The sequence below is a fragment of the Mercenaria mercenaria genome, chromosome 2, assembly GCF_021730395.1.
Source record: "Mercenaria mercenaria strain notata chromosome 2, MADL_Memer_1, whole genome shotgun sequence".
Lineage (NCBI taxonomy): Eukaryota > Metazoa > Mollusca > Bivalvia > Venerida > Veneridae > Mercenaria > Mercenaria mercenaria.
The window spans coordinates 103,192,778-103,216,647 of NC_069362.1; the positions used below are offsets into that span (position 1 = coordinate 103,192,778).

General features: G+C 35.8%; 1 protein-coding gene across 1 annotated transcript; it reads left to right on the forward strand.

The window, feature by feature from the left end:
• The first annotated feature begins 20 nt into the window (after nt 1-20).
• On the forward strand, nt 21-23,870 carry LOC123564761 (E3 ubiquitin-protein ligase ZNF598-like). Its single transcript, XM_045358556.2, has 6 exons — nt 21-350; nt 9,558-9,797; nt 10,084-10,295; nt 12,142-12,368; nt 13,601-13,706; nt 15,130-23,870. Exons 1-6 carry the CDS (start codon nt 192-194, stop codon nt 17,000-17,002), a joined length of 2,817 nt encoding a protein of 938 aa, XP_045214491.2. The 5' UTR covers nt 21-191; the 3' UTR covers nt 17,003-23,870.

Here is a 23,870-nt window from a genome sequence, read left to right on the forward strand (position 1 = left end):
AATAGGACACTAAATTTGATGACGTTTTCGCATGTTGCACAACCCGGCGGAAAGAAGAATCCTATTTTTGGATACAAAAGCTTATAAAATAGTACTTGTTGACGTGTCAAGTTCATTGCTTAGTATATTTAGAAGTTATAAATATTTGTTGATTGTTAAATTTCAGTTTAAGTAATAAAATCAGTTTTATAATGGAGTCTAGTGAAAATCTTTGCTTGGTTTGCCATGAGCACATAGAAATTTTCGCCATTGGCAGGTGTGACCACCCGATTTGCTTCAAATGTTCCACGAGAATGAGGGCACTGTGTGAGCAGTTTTACTGTCCAATTTGTAGGACAGATTTACCAGAGGTATAAAGTTATTGTATTTATCATGAACTTGATTATTTTGACAAGGTTAGCCTCCCTCCATCATAATTTGTATCGATACTAGATAATGTTTTTTTAGTAATGCCATTTTTAAAAAATGATAAGAGTCTACTTTCATTTTCCTTTTTAAAAAATTGCTAGCTTATCGTGTTATGATAGAGGTGTTGAACACTGATAAGCTAGCCCCCATGTTGACTTCCTGCATAGCTAAAAATATTCAGCTCAGAGATATTTATATGCTGTTATGGATCGGCGGCACAAATACCCAAATCTTACCCAAATCTACCCAAATCTTACCCAAATCTACCCAAATCTTGATAGGAATGATCAAATCTTCGTAGATTATGAATATTTATAATATATTTCAACATAAATATATCATTTTGATGTATAATAACGATAATTAACTAGAAAAATCGGCGTTGAATCGAAATTGCTCAATATTTTGTAAATATCACAGTCAAGTATATTCTTACATTGGTGCTGTACGTAAGAATAATTGACTGTGATATTTACAAATTTCCCTATTTGGAGATCTATGAATCTCTTAATTTCATTTATTTCAAAACTATGAAAAAAAAATGAAAAGAAAATATATCTTTATCATGATTGATGAATTATATTAACATTTGCTTTTTTTACAATCATTGTTTTGGATGATAAGCCCGACGAGAGGCAACATTCATTTTCAGGAGTTCAGGATTTAAATTTTCTACAGAAATACGGTTTTGGAAAAAAAAATCATATTAAGCCAAGGCCATTTTTATGCCCCCGAAGGGAGGCATATAGTTTTTGAACCGTCTGTCAGTCTGTCGGTCTGTCCGCAATTTTCGTGTCCGGTCCATATCTTTGTCATCGATGGATGGATTTTCAAATAACTTGGCATGAATGTGTACCACAGTAAGACGACGTGCAGTGCGCAAGACCCAGGTCCGTAGCTCAAAGGTCAAGGTCACACTTAGACGTTAAAGGATAGTGCATTGATGGGCGTGTCCGGTCCATATCTTTGTCATCGATGGATGGATTTTCAAATAACTTGGCATGAATGTGTACCACAGTAAGACGACGTGCAGTGCGCAAGACCCAGGTCTGTAGCTCAAAGGTCAAGGTCACACTTAGACGTTAAAGGATAGTGCATTGATGGGCGTGTCCGGTCCATATCTTTGTCATCGATGGATGGATTTTCAAATAACTTGGCATGAATGTGTACCACAGTAAGATGACGTGCAGTGCGCAAGACCCAGGTCCATAGCTCAAAGGTCAAGGTCACACTTAGACGTTAAAGGATAGTGCATTGATGGGCGTGTCTGGTCCATATCTTTGTCATCGATGGATGGATTTTCAAATAACTTGGCATGAATGTGTACCACAATAAGACGACGTGTCACACACAAGACCCAGGTCCGTAGCTCAAAGGTCAAGGTCACACTTAGACGTTAAAGATCATTTTTCATGATAGTGCATTGATAGGCATGTCCGGTCCATATCTTTGTCATTCATGCATGGATTTTAAAATAACTATGCATGAATGTGTGACACAGTAAGACGATGTGTCGCGCGCAAGACCCAGGTCCGTAGGTCAAAGGTCCTAAACTCTAACACCGGCCATAACTATTCATTCAAAGTGCCATTGGGGGCATGTGTCATCCTACGGAGACAGCTCTTGTTATTCTAAAACTTGCACGTATCATGTCCCGACGCCGACAAGGCTTTCTAACTTTACTGTTGGTGATTTAAATGAGAGGAGTGATCCTGCTCCGTTTCATTTTTCATTGTATTGTACATTCACAGATGTTTGATATAAACGGGACAGTACACAAAGAGATGAATTTTTCAAAACTTCCTATTTTTGATAACATCGTTGAAAATATTGACTAGAAAAATTCAAGGGATCAGAGCGAAACTAGTCTAAGTGTATATAGAAATAGAAGCAAACAGACTAGATATTGTGTCTGCGGAAGGGCTACTCCAGCCTCTCTTTGGGTCCAAAAATAAACCAAAAGCGGGAACTAATATTTCCTTCCATTTCTGATCCTGAGAATAATATTGTTATTCATTCAAAAACATCTCTCCCAATTAAATTCGTAGGCACTGCCACCGAAAACGATATGGATGCCGCCATTATTCGATGTCACCGCACAAAATTCATCAATATATCGTATGTTGATATGAAAAATAGCCCAGAATCTCACGTTTCACGACATGAATTACAGAAAATTAAAATCCTGAAAATGAATGTTATCTCTCGTCGCGCTTATCATCCCAAACAGTGATAACTGTAAAGCGTTATTATAAATCATCAATAATGATAAAGATTTTCTTTTCATTTTTTTCCATAGTTTTGAAGTAAATGAAATTAAGAAAACAGATCTCCAAATGGGGAAATTTGTAAATATCACAGTTGATTATTCTTACGTACAGCACCTATGTAAGAATACTTGACCGTGATATTTACAAATATTGAGCAATTTCAATTCAACGCCGATTTTTCTAGTTAATTATCGTTATAATACATCAAAATGATATATTTATGTTGAAATATATTATAAATATTCATAATCTACGAAGATTTGATCATTCCTATCAAGATTTGGGTAGATTTGGGTCAGATTTGGGTAGATTTGGGTTTTTTCGTGCTGCCTGTTATAGATCTCTGAGCTGAAACGAATCCCGAACTGAAACCTAACCAGGAATCGTGCCAGAAGTCTGTCACGCTATAATTTCATCAAATGAAATGCAATGAAATCACCTTTTATTTTAAAATGTTTCTAATTAATTTTTCTTTTGATCTGGTATAAAATAATCCATGCAACATAATTTGAACACAAGTTATACACACAAGTTTCAAATTGGTACCCCTGTCTGCAATATTGTGTCCGCCATTGCAGTTGTCACCTGATCAGGGCACTCTTCATTTGAAAACCAATATTCGGTATAGAATTGTTATTTATTGACCTTTTCTGAGAACTTAAACTTTCTAGGATATGTTTTAATGAATTTTTATCGAAATTGGTTATGTTTATGATTAAAATAAATGCATTAATAAGTGAAATTTTGAACTTGATTTTCAAAAATAACCACGTGCTCTGAACTGTTGCATGACGTCATCCGTTTCTCACGAGAGAAGTGTGCGAGATGTTGCGGTTTGATACTGGTTAGTTAACCAAATGGGGTTTCGCCATAACTTAATGGACGCGACCATCAGAAAATAAAAATAGCGTCAGTTAAGTTATGGTAGCCAGAACTACTTCCTGCAAAGATTTGACCGATATTCATCTGATCTGATTCTGAAATTCTTTACAAATATAGTAACCAAATTACCCACAACTTTTGATTTAAACGCATCTTTCGAACATTTAGAAATTCCTGATTATATTTAAAAGACCAGGTATTCATTTTGCCTTTTTTTCAACCAATGGAAGTGGATTGTAGGGGCGTAGGGACGATTTGAGCATTGGGGCGGCGGAGGTGTTGGTTTTGGAGGGGGTAACTCCCTCGCATCAACGGGGTCCAGGGTGGCCCCGGGAAAAAATTGCATAAAGCTAGAGTAAATGGTGCAATCTAGCGACTTCTTGGACTGCTCGGTAGCAGCTGAACATACTCGTTTTTATTTCTTCGAGTTTTCACCCCTATTTACAGTTTACTGTGTTTAAACACTGTTAGGTACGGGCTTTGTCTTGCCAGGGTAGAACCAGTAATGGCTAAGTAGGGGATCGAGCACAAGACCCTGACTTAAAGGCGTAATCTAATCCTTATCGCATTTTATTCATTAAAATTTAAATGGCATTATAAAGGTACTTTCAATTTTTATGTAGAAGCTATCTTTTTCGGCAGAATTTGAGACACAACATTAATTGCAAGTGTCAGTAATCCTGTTCGGCAGTAAGCAATTAAATACGATTAACTTTCATTAATTAATGTATCGCCTATATTCCGATCTGTGGGGCGTGAAATACAGCGATCTTGGTCGTTGCGGATTATCGATTTTGTACAATACCCTGTCACCAAGGTGATCTAGCAAGGTGTCAAAGATATATCAAGATTCTGTGTACATATCAGTCGCCGATGCACTTCATGATAAATTGACAATTAATAGGCAAGCTGTATCTATTCTCAATCATATTTACTAGCCCTTTCAAAAATTTACAAGTTTGGCATTTCGCCACTCCTCGAAATATTGGGGCGGAAGGCGCCGCCCCTGCCGCCCCAGCTCCTACGCCCTTGGATTGAGCTCGGCTTGACAGCGAAAACGACATATTCCATGATATAGGTAGAAAGAGTCCGGCATGTGCTTGCATTTTCATTGCGAAACTTGGCTCAGTAGTGACAAATATACCAAAATAATATCTACAGTAGCAGTTTTATCTATAAACTAGTCATGTTATGCTGCTTTTTAAAAACATGTTTTTTTATAAATCTCTTTTGCTCTTGAATGTGTCTGTCATCGGTAAGCGTCAATGATTTCATAAACATTTTTTCTTGCACTGGAAGTTTGGCCAAAAGTGGAGTGACAGCAGTCACCAAAAATAGATAAATTGATAATTAATAAGATTAATAGTTATAATACAGTGGAGAATGGTCAAAATACTTACCATAACATGGGTAAAATGAAGGCCTTGCATACACATATGTGGTACGAATTGAAGTTTTTATTATTGAACTTCATTTTATCACATGTATAATATTATGTACATTAATTTGTACCATATATACCCATGTATAATGCGCACCTGTGTATAATATGCGCCCCCAATTTCCACCCAAAAGTGAAAACCCTGGGGAAAAAAACGTTTTTGGTCAATTTTGAGGTAGATTAAAAATGAAAGTAGGATTTACATTGACACCGCCGGTAATAAATTACCTCCGCATTTGGGAGCGGAATCGGTTTCACTGTCCCAGGGCTCCAGATAATTTTTTTGGCCTATGAGTATTTACTCATCATAATTTTTGTGAATGAGTAAAATGGTAAAATCTGAAATTTACTAGGAGTAATTTTACGCCTGAAAATTTGTAAATGTGAAAAAAAAAAGAAAACGGTTTTGGCCATTCCAAATTGATATGTCGTTCGTTGGAACGACCGCATCAATAATTTCATTCCCAAGAAAAAGAGAAAAAAATCACCCGCCCGCACATATATGAAAAATCTCCGAAAAAAAAAATTCTGATTACGCGGTCCGGAATGATAACGGTAAAACAGGTTTTATCGCTGTTTTAATGCGTCAAGTTGATATTGATCAGATTTCATGCGTCCATTATACATGCAGCTGATGACCCAAACTTAAAAAGTCAGGAATTATGGTGTTGTTCATCATTTGTTTTAAATCTCGAGTGTCTATGCTAGTGCCACACATTGCCTTTGTTCACAGATCCTGACTGATTCGTTACATTATCTCGGCCCCAATCTTTTTGAAAGTAGATAATATATACAATGTAACTTCTTTAGTACAGCAGTCAAATATTCTATCAAAATGCATTTAGTTAATTTAAAAATTGTTTAGCTTTTCAAATAGGTAGTGTAACTATATAAAAATAATTTTTAACAAAATCTGTCCTTTTATAACCCCAATTTTCCCTGTTTGTATATTAATTGGCTGTGAATTGATTCAAAGAAAGAAACTGAAAAGAACAGATCTCCCCAACTCTAAATTTCTATGTCAATCAAATCACAATAAATAACACTTTTCAGGGGGTGGGGGGGGGGGGGGGGGCATGTTGGGATCACTCTTTTGTCCATCTGTTACCATTTTTGACTGAAATGAACATCTACTAAAAAACTTAGGCTGGCCATATCTGTTAAGAAATTATTCCAATGGGATTCGTGCAATGTCAAAGCATTTGTATGCCCAACTCTGTTTGGTCTCACTGCAAGTGGTTTATTACTTTCCCCTCACCTCGATGGGTTGGAGTTTCACTAGGGGCACAAAGTTGCTCATGTGTTGAAGCCATCTAACTGGGTTTCAGAAGATATGTTAGTCCACTCGGGTGCCTGATTTGTCTTAAATATTCCTCATTCTCTGCCGTTAAATAGGCACACCTTCAGATTGATGTAGAAAAATCAAAATTGAAAATTAGACACTCATCCCTTAGTAATTATAAATACAAAATAAAAAGAAAAGTAATTCAGTGAATTTTGGCAAGATTCATTTACAAAATCTTCATGTAAGTCTTAAAAAAATTATAGAAGTATTTACGCTGATTTGTAACATGTAAAAAATGAATTCGGTTTTTGCATTCAAATTGAATGTACGTATCGTAATGGATAACGACCTCCAAGTCCAAATTTATTAAGAAAAAAGAAAAAAACACCCGCCGCCCATATGAAAAATCTACCGACTAAAAAAATCAAATTAGGAGGAAGAAAGAATAAAAAAAGTTTCGCTGTTAGCGTCCAAGTTATTTTGAAAATTTCAGGTCATTAATCATTGCGCTGTGACCAATTAAAAACAATTATGTTTTAATTTGTTTAAATCCATGATTGTTTGCTAGTTGCCACACATTGCATTTTTGACAGATCGCTGAACTGAAGCCTTTGACATCCTTATCCGCCACAATTCTTTAATGACGAATAAAATATATAGATGTACTTCTTTAGTACAGCATCAATTTCATAACAGTTCATTATATGAATTTAAAGTTGTGTTCAATACTTTGCTATGAAAATATTTACGAATAATCTGTCTTTTATAACCTCAATTGTTGAATTTAATGCTGTAATTGATTAAGCAAAAATGATAAAGAAGATTCCCAACTTAAAATCTATGGTAACATCATCAAATAAATAAAATTTCAGGGGTCGATGATGGGTATTAGGGGATTGCTATGCACTGCTTTTTATCATTCTAGGTATACATTTTTGACTAAATAACTTACAGAAAAACTGCCCAATCTTTTTAAGAAAACAAGATCGTGAATGTCGAATGCATTATGGTAATGCCGAATCTGCTTGGTCTCACTGCACATTGTTAACTTTCCCCTCACCTCGTTGGATTTCTAGACAAACTATTTGAAGCCATTGGGTTTGAATATTTGCAGTCTGTACTGGATTAAATTTATCGGTAAAAGACACCTTACTGATTGTAGTAAGAATTAAAATGAATTTAGAATATCTTATATTTCAACAAAATAAAAAAAATATCAGTGAAGCAGAAACATTGCAAAATTATTTTCATTGTAGTCTTTAAAACAAAGTAAAGCTTCTATGTTGGCGAAACGTAAAATTGTTTTTTTATGTTAAAAAGAATTCATGTAACAAATGATAACTACCTCAAACTCAAGCAGAATGCAAAGCATAAATCGCTTCCGTAAATCACCATCTGTAAAATAATCAAAATAGGAGAAAAGTAATAAATCGATCGGCTCATTTTTATTTTTTAAATTTTCAAAGACTGTTATGAATTTTGATGCCTTATAACAATTATATTTTGGTAAACCATGAATATGTTTGCATTCATTAACACTCAGGCCATTCAGCTTTGTTGCTTTTTGTTCTCCCTTGGCTTACTTTGGCTTAAAACACCGCTACTGAATCCAGTAGAATACACAATATAGCTTTAAATATGTTTTAATGATCGTTCTTGTTGGTTTAAAAATGCGTAGTGTTTGTTCACTTTTTACAGTCTTAGAAAGAGACATTTTGTTGTTTACTCTACACCGGAGGTTGATATTTTAAACAGTCAGGGGTGTAACTGTTTCAAGTTATCGCATTTTGTAACCCATTTCATTTATTGCTAATTCTTCCATAACTTGTTTCAGTTACCATAAAATATTACAAAGCCCTCCTGTGCCAATTCCTTATTTTGAATGAGACTAATGCAAATATTTCCTGAATCCTTGAACTTTTACCTTTCCAGCTATGCAATAAAATCTTTTACGCAAGGCTGATAAAGTTTTATGCAAAAGTTTTAAAGCTATAAATCTCTTAACATCCCATTATGCTTATCAGGTCATGATCAGACTAAAAGAGAATTTGATTAACCACAGTTTGCTACGCATTTCACCTTAAAGGTCACTTTTTGAGAACAGCAAAAAGACTTTTTTTGAATAACTTACCTAAATTAACTTCATTTTATAACTAATACAGGTTATAAAATGCTTGCAAAAGTAACTGAAATAGGTTACATAACTTAAAACAGTTACACCCCTGACTGTTAAATCGACACCGCTTTAAAATACACTATCCTACCATCAATATTGTTTCCCAACTATTTGATTTACGAATGCATTGGGTATATAATATAGTTTAACTTATAAAGTACCATTCAATGCGTGTGTATATGTTCTGTGTGGGAGAATTAATGCTGACCGTGCTTTGTTACGTAAAGCCTTTAGATGATTCAGATTTTGTTTACGCTAGTAAAAAGTCATTGCAGGAGTTTCTGTAATTTCTAATACGTTTTTATACGCTTAAAAATGATCGCACATGCGTATATGCATTATTTCAAAGCGTATAATTACGCTAATACGCATCTTATCTGGAGCCCTGCTGTCCTATCGATTTTTGTTTTCTTGAAAATAAAACCAATAAGATATCGTTCTATTTGTTGTTTCTTTTGTAGAAATTAAATATTTTCATGAATTCTCATCATCAAAAGATCGTCAAAATCCCGAGACAAAAGTTCAAGAAGGGAACCATGGTAAACCTCTGATATATGCGAGAATACCGGTAAATGACATGAACTTCTCAGTTCAGACCGATAACAAAAGGTGTGATCGGCCTTTGATACGTTCTGTTAAACTTTACAGATCAAATGGCCAGTAATTATCAGCAGTTAGCGTGACGCCTCGTATCGGTTTTGTTGTTCACACTTTGATTTCGGTAAAAGATAATAGTCGATCTTTTATTAGTTTCATAATATTTACGATTTTTGATACCTCTTTCTTCAAAATATTATTAAATTTATATAAAATTAATTTGTTCAAGGAAAAATAAACTACTAATGTCTATTATGGAACATAACATTAACAGCAATCGTAGTTTTTTAGCCAAGATAATTAGCGCTGAGAGTACATGTAGTTTCTCTTTACAGGATTATTGTAAACAGATTTATTTTGAAGGGGGGATGGGGTTGCGCATTATACACCAGTATCTATGGTATACATGCCATGATGTTTTTTATATAAATTATATTGACTGTTATAAATCATAATGCAAGGAGTTACTGAAATTCTTTTCCAATTGTTATTTTTTAGGTTTTCTTCCTAAAAACTTTGGAGAAGTTCGGTGAGATGCCAATGAGGAAGTTCATCATGAATAGAAAGTTGAAAATACAATTTGAAGACGAGTCTGTACGGGACAGATTTGAAGAGCTGTTAGAACACCGGTGCACCAAATGTCCAGACCGCTATCCAGAAAGAAACTTTAAAGCCCTGAGAGATCATATGAGACGTGTGCACACTTTATTCTACTGTGACCTTTGCCTAGAATTAAAAGTAAGCTGATATACTTGATGTTTCTTTTTGCAATATTTGAGAGTTGCCGTATCAGGCCTGTAATAGATGCATATTAATGATTTTAAAAAAGAAACAAATTTGCCAGTGTCCTTAGAATGTTTATTTCTCTGCAAATTTCAAGAAAGGGCAATAAATTACAATGGTAAAATATTTAGACATTTAAGATGAAAAGTATAAAAAAAACTGTTGCTAAAGTTTTTCAGTAGCTGCTTTAAAAAGACCAAATGGACACAGTTAACCTGTATTTTTGTTGTTCCGTAATCAGATATTCAGTAGTGAACGCAAAGCATACAACAGACATGATCTAGCAGCTCATCGTCGGGTGGGCGACAAGGATGATAAGTCATACAAAGGTCACCCATTGTGTCAGTTTTGTGAAGAGAGATATTTGGACAAAGATGAGTTGTACAAACACCTTAGAAAGGATCATTTCTTCTGTCACTTCTGTGAAAGTCTTGGATCACAAGAATTTTATGAGTAAGTGCAAAGGTATATTGCCCTTTTTGAAAAACATCCAGATTATGTGATGGCCTCTGTCTGTCTTATTTTTGTCCAGAGCATAACTTAAAAACCATTCAAGGTATTGACTGAAAACTTTGCATATAGGTAGGTGGTGATCAGACAATGTGCAGAGCACATGAACTGGACTTTAGCAGATCAAAGTTCACTATTAAAGTATTATATGCTCAGTACATCTACTACCTAGAAATGCAACGTTTTTACCCTTGATTTTTTCATACTTTTCTTAATAATTTCCTTGTACATGCATATTTGAATTATATCAAAGGTCCAAATTCACGTTTGAACAAGCAAACAGTTAATAACGTGTAAAACCACCATTTGCATTTACCAGTGCAAGACATCATCGTTAACAAAAATGTTGACTGTAGACCAAGTGTTGCGTTTCTAGATGTACTCAGTATATTAGCTCAAGTTCTTAAATGGAGGGCAAAGATCAAATTTGTGTATCATATTTCATGTCTAGAGCATAATTTAATAGTCATTCAAGGAACTGACTTTAAACTTTGTTATAAATTGGTCGCAATGTGACGGTGTGCAGAACACATGATCTGACATAGTCAGTAGGTCAAACCTTAAAAATTGAGCATAACGGTCAAATCTATCAGTCATATTTCTTGTTTGGAGCATAATTTAACAATCATTCAGTGTATAAATATTGACTTCATACTTGGTGTATAGGTAGATGACAATTAGACAATATGAAGAACACATGAACTGGGTCAGTAGGTCAAAGGTCAAGGTCACGAGTTTAGCTCAGATGTCAGTCGCCTCCCCAGCACACACCCTCCAAAGGAATTCTCTTTAAATTGTACTTCCTCTTTCTCTGATCTTAAACTTTGAGCATAATATATTGCTGGCTTTGAGTTTGGAAAACAATGTATTTTGGCTGCAAACATTCAGATCAGTTTTATAACCAAATAGGAAATACATGACGTATTGAGGAAAATATTCAAGGATGAAATTTAGAAAGGAAGTAATTTTACACTGATCAGTACTGAAACCACTCGGGTAAAGGGAAGTAATACATGTTTGCAAAGGGAACTATACAATGTTTATGCTGATTTTCTGTATATAGAAAAAGTTGTGCTATGTCAGTCAGCTAGGTACTAGATTAATTCTTGACAAAAATGTATTTTATGTAAAGCTATTGCAGAATGACTACCAGCTTTACAGATAATGGCCTTGGTTGTTACTGAAATTATTCATTTTCTCATTGTAATATATTTACAGCAATAACTGGTATATTGCCTTCACTTATTTTTGTATTATATAAATAGTAAGGTGGGCCATGTACTTGTAATTGCGGTATATTTTGTTGTGGTGTAATATTGTGGTATGACTTTCAAATATTGGATTTTTGTTCCATAATATTAAGTTTACTATACATTTGCTAAATATGGTCTTTACATATTTTTCCCCTTTACAGAGTTCATTTCGAACAAAAAAAAAGAAAGTAAAACTGAATTGAAGTAGGACTTGGAAAATAATAGGTTTAGAAAAAAAAAACACAAAGATCAAGTAATTCATTAGACATCAATTTGCGCAGACAGAGTTGTTCCCTCACATCTTCAATGCTATTCATTGAATTGTCACCACACAGATTTATCATTACAGTAATTCATATCTATGTAACTTGGTTAAATATTGCCTTTGTTGTCAGTAAAAAGAAACAGTGTACATGTACATGAACTATGTATAGCAATTGTTCATTTTTTTCAGATATAAAAGGTATCCATTGTTCTTTGTTCAGATGCATTATTCCTGTGTTGCACTATTTAACTATGGATGTTATTATTTTCAGTGATTATCCGACACTGAGAGAGCATTTCTTCACTGAGCATTACCTGTGTGAGGAAGGAGAATGTGCTAATGCTCAGTTCACTAATGCATTTCGTTCCGACATTGATCTCAAAAGTCATCAGGCCCATGAACATAGCAAAGCCCAGACCAAACTGCAGGCTAGACAGGAGAGAACCATCAACATTGATATCAATCTTGTACCTAGACCAAACAGTAGACCACAGAGAGGTAACCATTTTAGTTTATTCATGATAATCATTTTAATTTTTATGCCCCCGAAGGGAGGCATATAGTTTTTGAACCGTCTGTCGGTCTGTCGGTCTGTCGGTCTGTCCGCAATTTTCGTGTCCGGTCCATATCTTTGTCATCGATGGATGGATTTTCAAATAACTTGGCATGAATGTGTACCACAGTAAGACGACGTGCAGTGCGCAAGACCCAGGTCCGTATCTCAAAGGTCAAGGTCACACTTAGACGTTAAAGGATAGTGCATTGATGGGCGTGTCCGGTCCATATCTTTGTCATCGATGGATGGATTTTCAAATAACTATGCATGAATTTGAACTACAGTAAGACGACGTGCAGTGCGCAAGACCCAGGTCCGTAGCTCAAAGGTCAAGGTCACACTTAGACGTTAAAGGATAGTGCATTGATGGGCGTGTCCGGTCCATATCTTTGTCATCGATGGATGGATTTTCAAATAACTTGGCACGAATGTGAACCACAGTAAGACGACGTGTCGCGCGCAAGACCCAGGTCCGTAGCTCAAGGGTCAAGGTCACACTTAGACGTTAAAGGATAGTGCATTGATGGGCGTGTCCGGTCCATATTTTTGTCATCGATGGATGGATTTTCAAATAACTTGGCATGAATGTGTACCACAATAAGACGACGTGTCACACGCAAGACCCAGGTCCGTAGCTCAAAGGTCAAGGTCACACTTAGACGTTAAAGATCATTTTTCATGATAGTGCATTGATGGGCATGTCCGGACCATATCTTTGTCATTCATGCATGGATTTTAAAATAACTTTGCATGAATGTGTGACACAGTAAGACGATGTGTCGCACGCAAGACCCAGCTCCGTAGGTCAAAGGTCCTAAACTCTAACATCGGCCATAACTATTCATTCAAAGTGCCATTGGGGGCATGTGTCATCCTACGGAGACAGCTCTTGTTTATCCTTATTTACTTTAGATGCTGAAGATTCTGGTAATTAGTATGTGCTGTAACAAATAAGAAGTGATGGACATAAATCATAATTACAAAAATTATGTATTACAAATGTAATTTATACAGGTATATTTTAGGTAATACTGAACAAAAAACTTGTAAGATGGATTTGCTGCAATTATATCTTATAAAAATGATCTGTGTGTTGTAAACTGGTGTTTAATTAATTCTTAAACCTACCTTGTCAGCAGTGTTTAACCATACTTCACAAATATCTATCATACAGGACGGGAACCACGTAGGGAAGAGAATGAAGATGTACGGAGAGGTGGTCCCCGGCATCAGGGTAACAGAGGCGCTCGTAGCAACAGATACAACAATACCTCATACAGGTAACAGTTGTTCTTATTGTTATTCATTATCTCCTCCTCCTCGAAACAGTGCATACAAAACATATACAGAAATGCTTTTGTCCAAATTGCAAAACTCGTCAGTTATTATTTGTTGATATTGGTTTAGATTTTCTCAGACTCGGTTACAGATTTTCTCAACTTCCCACTCTTAAAGACTATAGATCAAAGTGTTATTTGAAGTATATAACATTTCTACGGTAAGGTGACATGAACATGAACATTGTCAGCTCTTGAACCAGATTATCACCTTTATGCAAAGCAATCGCCCCGTGTGGTTCTGGGACGATCTGTGTATGAAAAGAATTGGAGCCACTGCCTTACCCTTGCATGATGTAAGAGGCGACTAATAGGGTCTTAATACTTGGTTTGCTGTAACTCTGTGATTCCAGCAGGTATGCAAATTTTGATTCCGTACCTCATGTTTTTATTTCGATGTAAATGAGATGTGAAACCAAAATTTGTAGTCCTGTTTGGCGCCTTATAACCTATACTGTGTTGGTGCGCCGTAAAACCCAAATAAATAAATAAATAAATTATGCAAAGCATTCCATTTAGAGGGTTGACAATGTTCATGTCATCCTGACTGCCATGTGGTATTAATTTTGTTAAATTGGAAAATGTCTTTCTGTATAAATTTAAAATTCAAGTTGGTTTTGAGTGGTTGGGTAAAAATTAATAATGGGTCGGGTAAAAATAATGTTTCAAAGTAATACCACAAAGCCTGTGATGCTTTGGGACCTGTAACCATTTGACATGTCACTTTTTAGGTTTAAAATGTATCAAGATGTAGAGGATCGTTGTTTCAGTGTAAGATCAAAATGTATTTCAGATTGTAATACCAGATGCAATATTTTCACTAGTGGTGCATGCACAAATGAAAATGTAGAATATGGTGTTGATGAGTGAAAGATATTTTGATCTTACATGTAAAACAAACATAGTTGTATTTTATTGTATTTTCTATGGTTAAAATCAAAATAATAATACCGATTTTACTCACATACTCACATACAGGTCAAGTGAATCGTGCCATGATGTCACAATGTCATGACATCACTATATCTATTGATATTTATAAAAAGTTGAATTGGTATAGAACTATGAATTTTGTAGATTTCTTTTACATTTAAATATGGCAGAGCTTATATCTATGTTTGCGTAGGTATGTACAAATGTATATACATTCTATATATTTTCTGAGGTATATTTTGGAAACAATTTCCGATTATTTATAATTCATATTGTATTCATGTATACTTCTGTACCAGTGACAAACAAAAAGGATACTTTCACTGCTTTGAAATATTGGATTTTATTTCACTGATTTATTCCACTATATCACTGAAAAGCATATAGTAAAAAATTCCTATTCTTTGTGCTAATAATGCATTTTGTATTTCAGGGAGAAACAAGACATGGATCGTGCTATTCAGGCTTCTCTCAGTACCATGAAGGATGAGGACATGAAGAAGGACAAGTCTAAACAGAAAGCTGAATCATCGGGTTCCTCTGAGGACGAATTTGCTCATACTGTAGAGAACTTCCCTGCTCTCGGTGCTCAGCCGCATGTCCCTGTGGAAAATAATCCACCTGTTGGTAAAAAATCCCAGGCTCCTGTGTCTACAGTATCATCAACAGCTGTTTCCAGTACAACAACGGATAGTAAACCATCTTTAGCAGATAGATTTGCTATGTCTAACAGTATGTCTGTTCAACATGGTGTTTTGAATGACTTCCCAACATTAAGTCCTAGAAGTGATAGCCCTAAAAACGCTTTACCTCCAAAAGGACGTGGAGGTCATTTTTCATCAGCGTTTATAGTGACTAAAACTGAAGAAGACTTTCCAGGTTTACCTTCTAGTAATAAATCCACAAAACCAATGCAAGGAAGTTGGACACAGCCTGAGAAAAAAGTAAATGTTATACCTAAACCTAATACTAAAAGGTCTAATAATCGACATAAAGCTCCTACTGCATATGATGTTAATGACTTTCCAACATTAGGTGCACCAAGTAATAAATCAAGTAACGACAAATGGTTTAATAATGTTTTTACTGCACCATCTAAAGTAACAAGTAACACTAATAATAATAATCATAAAGAAATGACGACGAAGGAAGTTTTAGATCGTTTTAGTCCTGTTAATGTACCTGATTCTCCAAAAACTGAAAGAACTAAAAACAAGAAGAAGAAAAAGAAAGAAAAAGTAACAGAGATTAAAAATGAAGAAACTAGTAGTAGTGGTTCTTTAAAAGGGAATTCTTCTTTGGATGATATTGCTAGTCTTTTAATTAAGTCTGATAAAAAGGAAGAAAAGACACTTTCAAAAAAGGAGGAATCTGTAGAAAAAACAAATGAAATTAGCAATAAAGTGGAATCAAAATCTGATAAATCAAAAGGCAAGAAAAAGATAGACAAGATAGAGAAAAAAATGGAAACGGAGAAGGAAGTGCTCAATATAGCAGAACTGAAAATATCTGATCCTGATGTACAGGATGTACAGCCACGGCTTGTTAAGTTTGCTGTTGCTGATGAGGATTTCCCAGTCCTTGGGTCAAAAAGTCCACCAAAGAAGCCTCCTCCAGGATTTAAGCAAGAAGAACCAGTTAAATCAAGTGCTCCACCAGGATTTTCAAAACCAGTGAATACCAATAACAAGCCTCCACCAGGATTCGGATCTCAGAATGTGTCTGGAAACTTCAAGAATGGCATTGTGGAAGAAAAAGTTTTGCCTATGTCTGTAGATATTGAAAATTACCAGTATTCCCAACCTGATGGCTTTCAGGAAAGGAATCAGTTGCTTATAGGTACAGTAAAGTCATTCTGTGCAGCAGACTCGATGCAGTTTCCAGACTTCAAAACACTGTCTGGTGAATTTAGGCGTTCTGAAATAACATCCGCTCAGTATTACAACAGATGCTGTGACATTCTAGGTAAAGACAATTTCTTAGAAGTATTTCCAGAGTTGCTAGCCCTGTTACCAGACATTGACAAACAGCAGGAGCTTCTTACAGTGTACTTGCAGTCAGAATGTATGAAGAAAGATGACAAAATGCTGAAAATCAGCGGGAAAAGTAAGAATGCTAAAGGTGCTTGGATGAAGACTCAGTCAGGATTTTTGACATGCCAGACCTGCAGACAGGTGCTCACGAGAAGAGACTATAACAGCCATATGACATTACACAATATAGATTCAGACTTTCCCTCACTTGGTGTTGGCCTGGGTCCTAGTCAAAAAGTTGCTGCAGGTGGAGCCTGGGTCAAAGCCAAGTAAACTGATAGATTTAAAACTTTGTAATCAGGAATTATATGCAAAACAGAAACTGTGATAGTGTGTTTGTAGTTTTATTACTTTTTAAGAAAGGAATGTTTTAGTTCTCATTTTTGATATGCAGTACAGAAAAAAGATAACCTGTAGAAGCCAGTCAGAAAAAATCTCTTATGCAAGAGGTGTTTCTAGTTCAAAGCTATTTGTTACTTAAACTTACTTTATTTTTAACAAAATCGAGGGCTCAACGCGAAACTAGTCTAAGTGTATATAGAAATAGAAGCAGATAGACTAGTTTCGTGTTGAGCCCTCATTAATGTGATACTGAACAGTACAGTTCATTTTATTGTAAAGTGGGGTTTTTTTTTCAAATCTTAATTAAAAAATAATTTCACATTGCCATTTGCTAACAAAACTATCTGATTAAACGTGTTAAAAGGCTAAATTTCTTGTGATTGAAACTTGCTTTTTGAAAAAGCTCAACACATATTTTTTATCTGAATATCTGTGTTGAGTTTCATAATGTAGCTGCAGTGTTTATTATTGTAGATTATTATAAAATTATTTACAGCTCGCTAGTGCTTTATTTGTATAAATTTAGATTGGCAATCTTTTGAATATTTAATTTTTGTTCTGTATTTTTATGCCTTAATAATGCAGATTCCAGGAGGCATATATAAAGTGTTTGAACTGTCCATCTCTTATTTCATCTGTCACACTTTCTTGTGTACTCGGCTCGTACAATTTTCATCCAATTCAGGGGTCACACTGGGAATTTTTTTCTCTGAGCCACTGCTTTTTCCTAAGATAAAATTATGAGGCCAACATCGGCGAAGCGCATAGCATTGACGTTCTTGTAGGACTACATTATATGTACCAAAGTACTCATACTACTCAAGAAATTAATGTATACATATATATAGTTATTACATATTTCTTAGTAACCCTTTAAAAAGCTTTTTAGAAAATCGATTTGTGTTAATTTCTAAAATTATCATTTTTATAAACATCTGCCATTTAATAAAAAAATTCTGAAAATCACATTTAAAATAAAGATGTTAAAAAAGAAAAAAAAATGTTTAAAAAAAAAATGTCTTATTTTGCACATTGCCTGTAAGTGGGTGGGGTTCGATGCCTTCACATGTTTTATTCTCGAAAATTACTTCAAAATAAGAGCTCCTTTTGCAACATTTGTCATATTTTTCTTAAATGTAGACTGTTTATTGGCTTTTAATTAAGATTGCACTAAAAAATCTCGTCAGAAATGACAGAAATATCCGAAAATCATGGTCGTGAAAACGGGTGACAAATTCGGAAAACGTAAGTTAGAATTAAATATTTGATAAAATACCTATGTTTTATTGCTTTTCTATCATCATAGCTATTCAATACTTACAATTTCTGCTTGTCTAAAGCATTTTTATTTGTTTTTGCCCAAACTAACCCTCGGCAATCATAGAAAATTTGTCTAACGGCCGACTGCTCATAAAATCGTATCAAGTGCACAAAATGAAGATTATAATTATCCAGTTTGTTATTCAATAATCTAATTATCACCAATTAACTGCCTGATCAAATAAAAAAATTGCAAATTAGATCCCTCCCTTTCAATAACGGATGTTGTGTCTACACAGATTATCGATTTTTCACACCTTTTGGTTCGTAACACTGGCAATATTCGTAGTTTTGCAGACAGACATAGCTTCGGGCCATTTTCGCCAATTAGAAAATTTCGGAGCCACATTTAATTTTTTGTCGCAAATGGCTCAAGTGGCGATCGACAGCGTGACCCCTGCAATTTAAATAAAACATCAGCATGAAGTAGATATGCGCATATTTTTGGGACAGATTAATATCTTTTTTTTTAGTTACACCCTTAGTTTGGACTAAGCCATATTACATTTGTACCTTTTGTACTCGGCTTCTGCGAAGGTTTTAAACTTGGCATGTTCCAAGGTTAAGGTCACCTTTGGACATTTTTGGTTATTTTTTTGTCTGGTCTGTAACTTCTTTATATTACAAGACATTGTGTTTTTATATCAGTTTTCCCACTAATTTAAAAATGCAAACTAAATAAAAATGCAAACCCAGGCACAAGTTATAACTTAATGGTATATATAGGTAAATGCAGCATTACTATGGTTGCAGAACATTAGGTTGATATGTAGTGCAGCTCTGCATTGACCAACAGTAGAATTAATTTTTTCTAATGTGTAACTTTTAAACAAGTTTTTATGCCCCCGAAGGTGGGCATATTAAAATCGCACTGTCCATCTGTGAGTGAGTCCTTGCGTCCGGTACGTTCTTGTCCGGGCTGTAACTCTTTCATCCGTAAAGGGATTTTGAAATAACATAGCATAAATGTTCACCATAATGAAACGACGTGTCATGCGCAAGACCCAGATCCCTAGCTCCAAGGTCAAGGTCACACTTAGAGGTCTAAGGTTAACATGGTCTGTTTCGTGTCCGGTCCATAACTCTGCCATCCATGAAGGGATTTTGAAACAACTTGGCATAAATGTTTACCATAATGAGACGACGTGTCATGCGCAAGACCCAGACCCCTAGCTCCAAGGTCAAAGTCACACTTACAAGTCAAAGGTTAACGGTATGTTTCGTGTCCAGTCCATAACTCTGCCATTCATTAAGGGATTTTGAAATTACTTGGCATAAATGTTCCTCATAATGAGATGACGTGTCATGAGCAAGACCCAGACCCCTAGCTCCAAGGTCAAGGTCACACTTAGAGGTCAAAGGTTAACATGGTCTGTTTCTTGTCCGGTCCATAACTCTGCCATTGACGAAGGGATTTTGAAATTACTTGGCACAAATGTTCCCTATAATGAGATGAGGTGTCTTGTGCAAGACCCAGACCCCTAGCTCCAAGGTCAAGGTCACAGAAGTCAGAGGTGTTTCTTGTCTGGTCCATAACTCTGCCATTTATCAAGGGATTTGAAAATAATTTGACACAAATGTTAACCATATTGAGAGATGTGTCACACTTATGACCGAGGCCTCTTAGTTCAAGGTCACAAAATGATACGTGATTTTTTGCGCATACAACTGACATTCTTGGGCCTACTTCGGGGGCATTTGTCACCAATAGTGACAGCTCTTGTTAGTTCTACAAAAATGTCATGCATTTCATTTGTTTATTAGTTACCTCCCTTTGATATGATAAAATGTTTCATTATAATTATGTCTCCCCCAGGAGACATATTGGTTTTTGCCCTGTCCGTCCGTCCGCCCGTCCGTACGTCACACTTCATTTCCGAGCAATAACTGGAGAACCATTTGACCTAGAACCTTCAAACTTCATAGGGTTGTAGGGCTGCTGGAGTAGACGACCCCTATTGTTTTTGGGGTCACTCTGTCAAAGGTCAAGGTCACAAGGGCCTGAACATTGCAAACCATTTCCGATCAATAACTAGAGAACCACTTGACCCAGAATGTTGAAACTTCATAGGATGATTGGTCATGAAGAGTAGATGACCCATATTGATTTTGGGGTCACTCCGTCAAAGGTCAAGGTCACAGGGGCCTAAACATTGAAAACCATTTCCGATCAATAACTAGAGAACCACTTGACCCAGAATGTTGAAACTTCATACGATGATTGGTCATGAAGAGTAGATGACCCCTATTGATTTTGGGGTCACTCTGTCAAAGGTCAAGGTCACAGGGGCCTGAACATTGAAAACCATTTCCGATCAATAACTAGAGAACCACTTGACCCAGAATGTTGAAACTTCATACGATGATTGGTCATGAAGAGTAGATGACCCCTATTGATTTTGGGGTTACTCTGTCAAAGGTCAAGGTCACAGGGGCCTGAACATTGAAAACCATTTCCGATCAATAACTAGAGAACCACTTGACCCAGAATGTTGAAACTTCACACGATGATTGATCATGAAGAGTAGATGACCCCTATTGATTTTGGGGTCACTCCGTCAAAGGTCAAGGTCACAGGGGCCTGAACATGGAAAACCATTTCCGATCAATAACTAGAGAACCACTTGACCCAGAATGTTGAAACTTCATAGGATGATTGTACATGCAAAGTAGATGACCCCTATTGATTTTGGGGTCACTCCATTAAAGGTCAAGGTCACAGGGGCCTGAACATTGAAAACCATTTCCGGTCAGTAACTTGAGAAACCACTTGACCCAGAATGGTGAAACTTAATAGGATGATTGGTCATGCAGAGTAGATGACCCCTAGCGATTTTGGGGTCACTCTGTGAAAGGTCAAGGTCACAGGGGCCTGAACATGGAAAACCATTTCCAATCAATAACTTGAGAACCTCTCGACCCAGAATGTTGAAACTTAATAGGATGATTGTTCATGCATAGTAAATGACCCCTATTGTTTTTGGGGTCACTCCATTAAAGGTCAAGGTCACAGGGGCCTGAACATTGATAACCAGTTCCGATCAATAACTTGAGAACCACTTGACCCAGAATGTTGAAACTTCATAGGATGATTGAACATGCAGAGTAGATGACCCCTATTGATTTTGGGGTCAGTCAATTAAAGGTCAAGGTCACAGTGGCCTGTTCATGTAAAATCATTTTTTGGAAATAACTTGAGAACCACTTGACCTACAATGTTGAAATTTAATAGGATGATTGGACATGCAGAGTAGATGACCCCTATTTATTTTGAGGTCACTTGATCAAAGGTCAAGGTCACAGGAGCATGAACAGTGACTTGAGAACCACTAGGCCAAGAGTGTTGAAATTTAGTGGGATGACTGGACATGCCAAGTAGATGATCCCTATTGCAGCCAACCATCAGTGTCTCTTTGACTTTCGCTCCTGACCCCTATTGACTTCTTGCCTACAGGACTTTGCATTGGGGGAGACATGCGCTTTTTTACAAAAGCATTTTCTAGTATTCTTATTCATTTTTCCTTACCAATTTAAAAATAGAATCACATTAAATTGTTGACATACAGATACTAGCATTTGAAAGCATTCACCTATTGTACATTTCCAGACATTTTCAAACTTCATAATGTCTTTATGAATGATAAGCTATATAGTTATGACTTTCATACAGTGTTAGTATGTTGCCCTATTATTTAGAAGATGCAGTATTGGCATGCAGTATGTTTTGTGAAAAAATGCCCTTAGGTGGGGGACATTGGAAACTCTTGTTACAAATTCTTGTTGTACCAAAGACAGTGATAAACCAAACATTTTGATAGTTAGTTTTCTGATTTACAGTCTTCGCATCTAGTATAAATAGCAAAAAATTGCAATCCCTCTCTTCTGGCCAACTACAGCTTTGTGAATATTACTAAAAAAATATTAAGGGCAAATGTATCAAATATTTGATACATAGAGACTTGGAGGATCTTGCTTGAGTGTCTTTGAAGATATTAAGAGTTGAATAAATTAACAAATTGTAAGCCCCTTACTGTTTTTATTTGGAGAACGGTTTTATAAGTCCAATATCAAAAGACACTAATGTAAGATTCTTTTGCTAAAACACTAAAAACAAGAATTTCTTCATTCTTTATCTAATATAGGCAAGGTCTGTTTGACTAACATAATAATTCAGTGTCAAAAATACATGACATAGCATACTTTTTGTTAGCTCACCTGAGCAGGAAGTGCTCAAAGGTTAGCTTTTGTGATCGCCCTGTGTCCGTCGTCCATCTGTCGTCCATTGTCAGCCGTCCTTTGCAACAATTTGACTGTTAACACTCTAGAGGTCACAATTTTGGCCCAAACTTAATGAAACTTGATCAGAATGCTACCCTCAATAATAACTTGGACGAGTTCGATATTGAGTCATCTGGGGTTAAAAACTAGGTCACCTGGTCAAATCAAAGGAAAAGCTTGTTAACACTCTAGAGGTCACATTTTTAGCACAATCTTAATGAAACTTGGTAAGAATGTTACCCTCAATAAAATCTTGGACGGATTTGATATTAGGTCATCTTGGGTCAAAAACTAGGTCACCAGGTCAAATCAAAGGAACAGCTTGTTAACACTGTAGAGGCCAGATTTATGACTGTATCTTCATGAAACTTGATCAGAATGTTAATCTTGATGATCACAAGGTCCGGTTTGAATCTGGGTCATGTAGGGTCAAAAACTAGGTCACCAGGTTAAATCAAAGGAAAAGCTAGTTTACACTGTAGAGGCCACATTTATGACCATATCTTAATGAAACTTGGTCAGAATGTTAATCTTGATGATCTATAGGTCAAGTTCAAATCTGGGTCAGGTGGGGTCAAAATCTGGGTCATTAGGTCAAATCAGAGGAAAAGCTTGTCAACACTCTAGAGGCCACATTTATGACTGTATCTTCATGAAACTTAGTCAGAATGTTTATCTTGGTGTTCTTTAGGTCAAGTTCGAATCTGGGTCATGTCGGGTCAAAAACTAGGTCACTGGGTTAAATCAAAGGAAAAGCTTGTTAACACTGTAGAGGCCACATTTAAGACTGTATCGTCACGAAACTTAGTCAGAATGTTAATCTTGGTGATCTTTAGGTCAAGTTCGAATCTGGGTCATGTCTGGTCAAAAACAAGGTCAACGGGTCAAATCAAAGGAAAAGCTATTTAACACTTTAGAGGCCACATTTATGAGCATATCTTATTGAAACTTGGTCAGAATGTTAATCTTGATGATCTTTAGGTCAGTAGGTCAGGTGAGCGGTACAGGGCCTTTATGGCCCTCTTGTTTTAATTTTTTGTAATTACAGAAAGACTTATCAATTTTGAATTTAACTTCAAATGTGTGGCAGTTGTAATTTTTGCACTATATGAGATCTGTAGATTAGTTTGTTTTCCTGTCATGGATTTGTTGTGTGTTACATACTGGAATTGTTTCACATCAATAAAATATTTAAACATAA

Excerpts from the sequence above, each read along its gene's own strand:
- LOC123564761 (XM_045358556.2), top strand. The coding sequence starts at position 192 with ATGGAGTCTAGTGAAAATCTTTGCTTGGTTTGCCATGAGCACATAGAA. Across the intron at positions 9,798-10,083 it reads ACCTTTGCCTAGAATTAAAA|ATATTCAGTAGTGAACGCAA; the intron begins GTAAGCTGATAT and ends TTCCGTAATCAG. Across the intron at positions 10,296-12,141 it reads GGATCACAAGAATTTTATGA|TGATTATCCGACACTGAGAG; the intron begins GTAAGTGCAAAG and ends TATTATTTTCAG.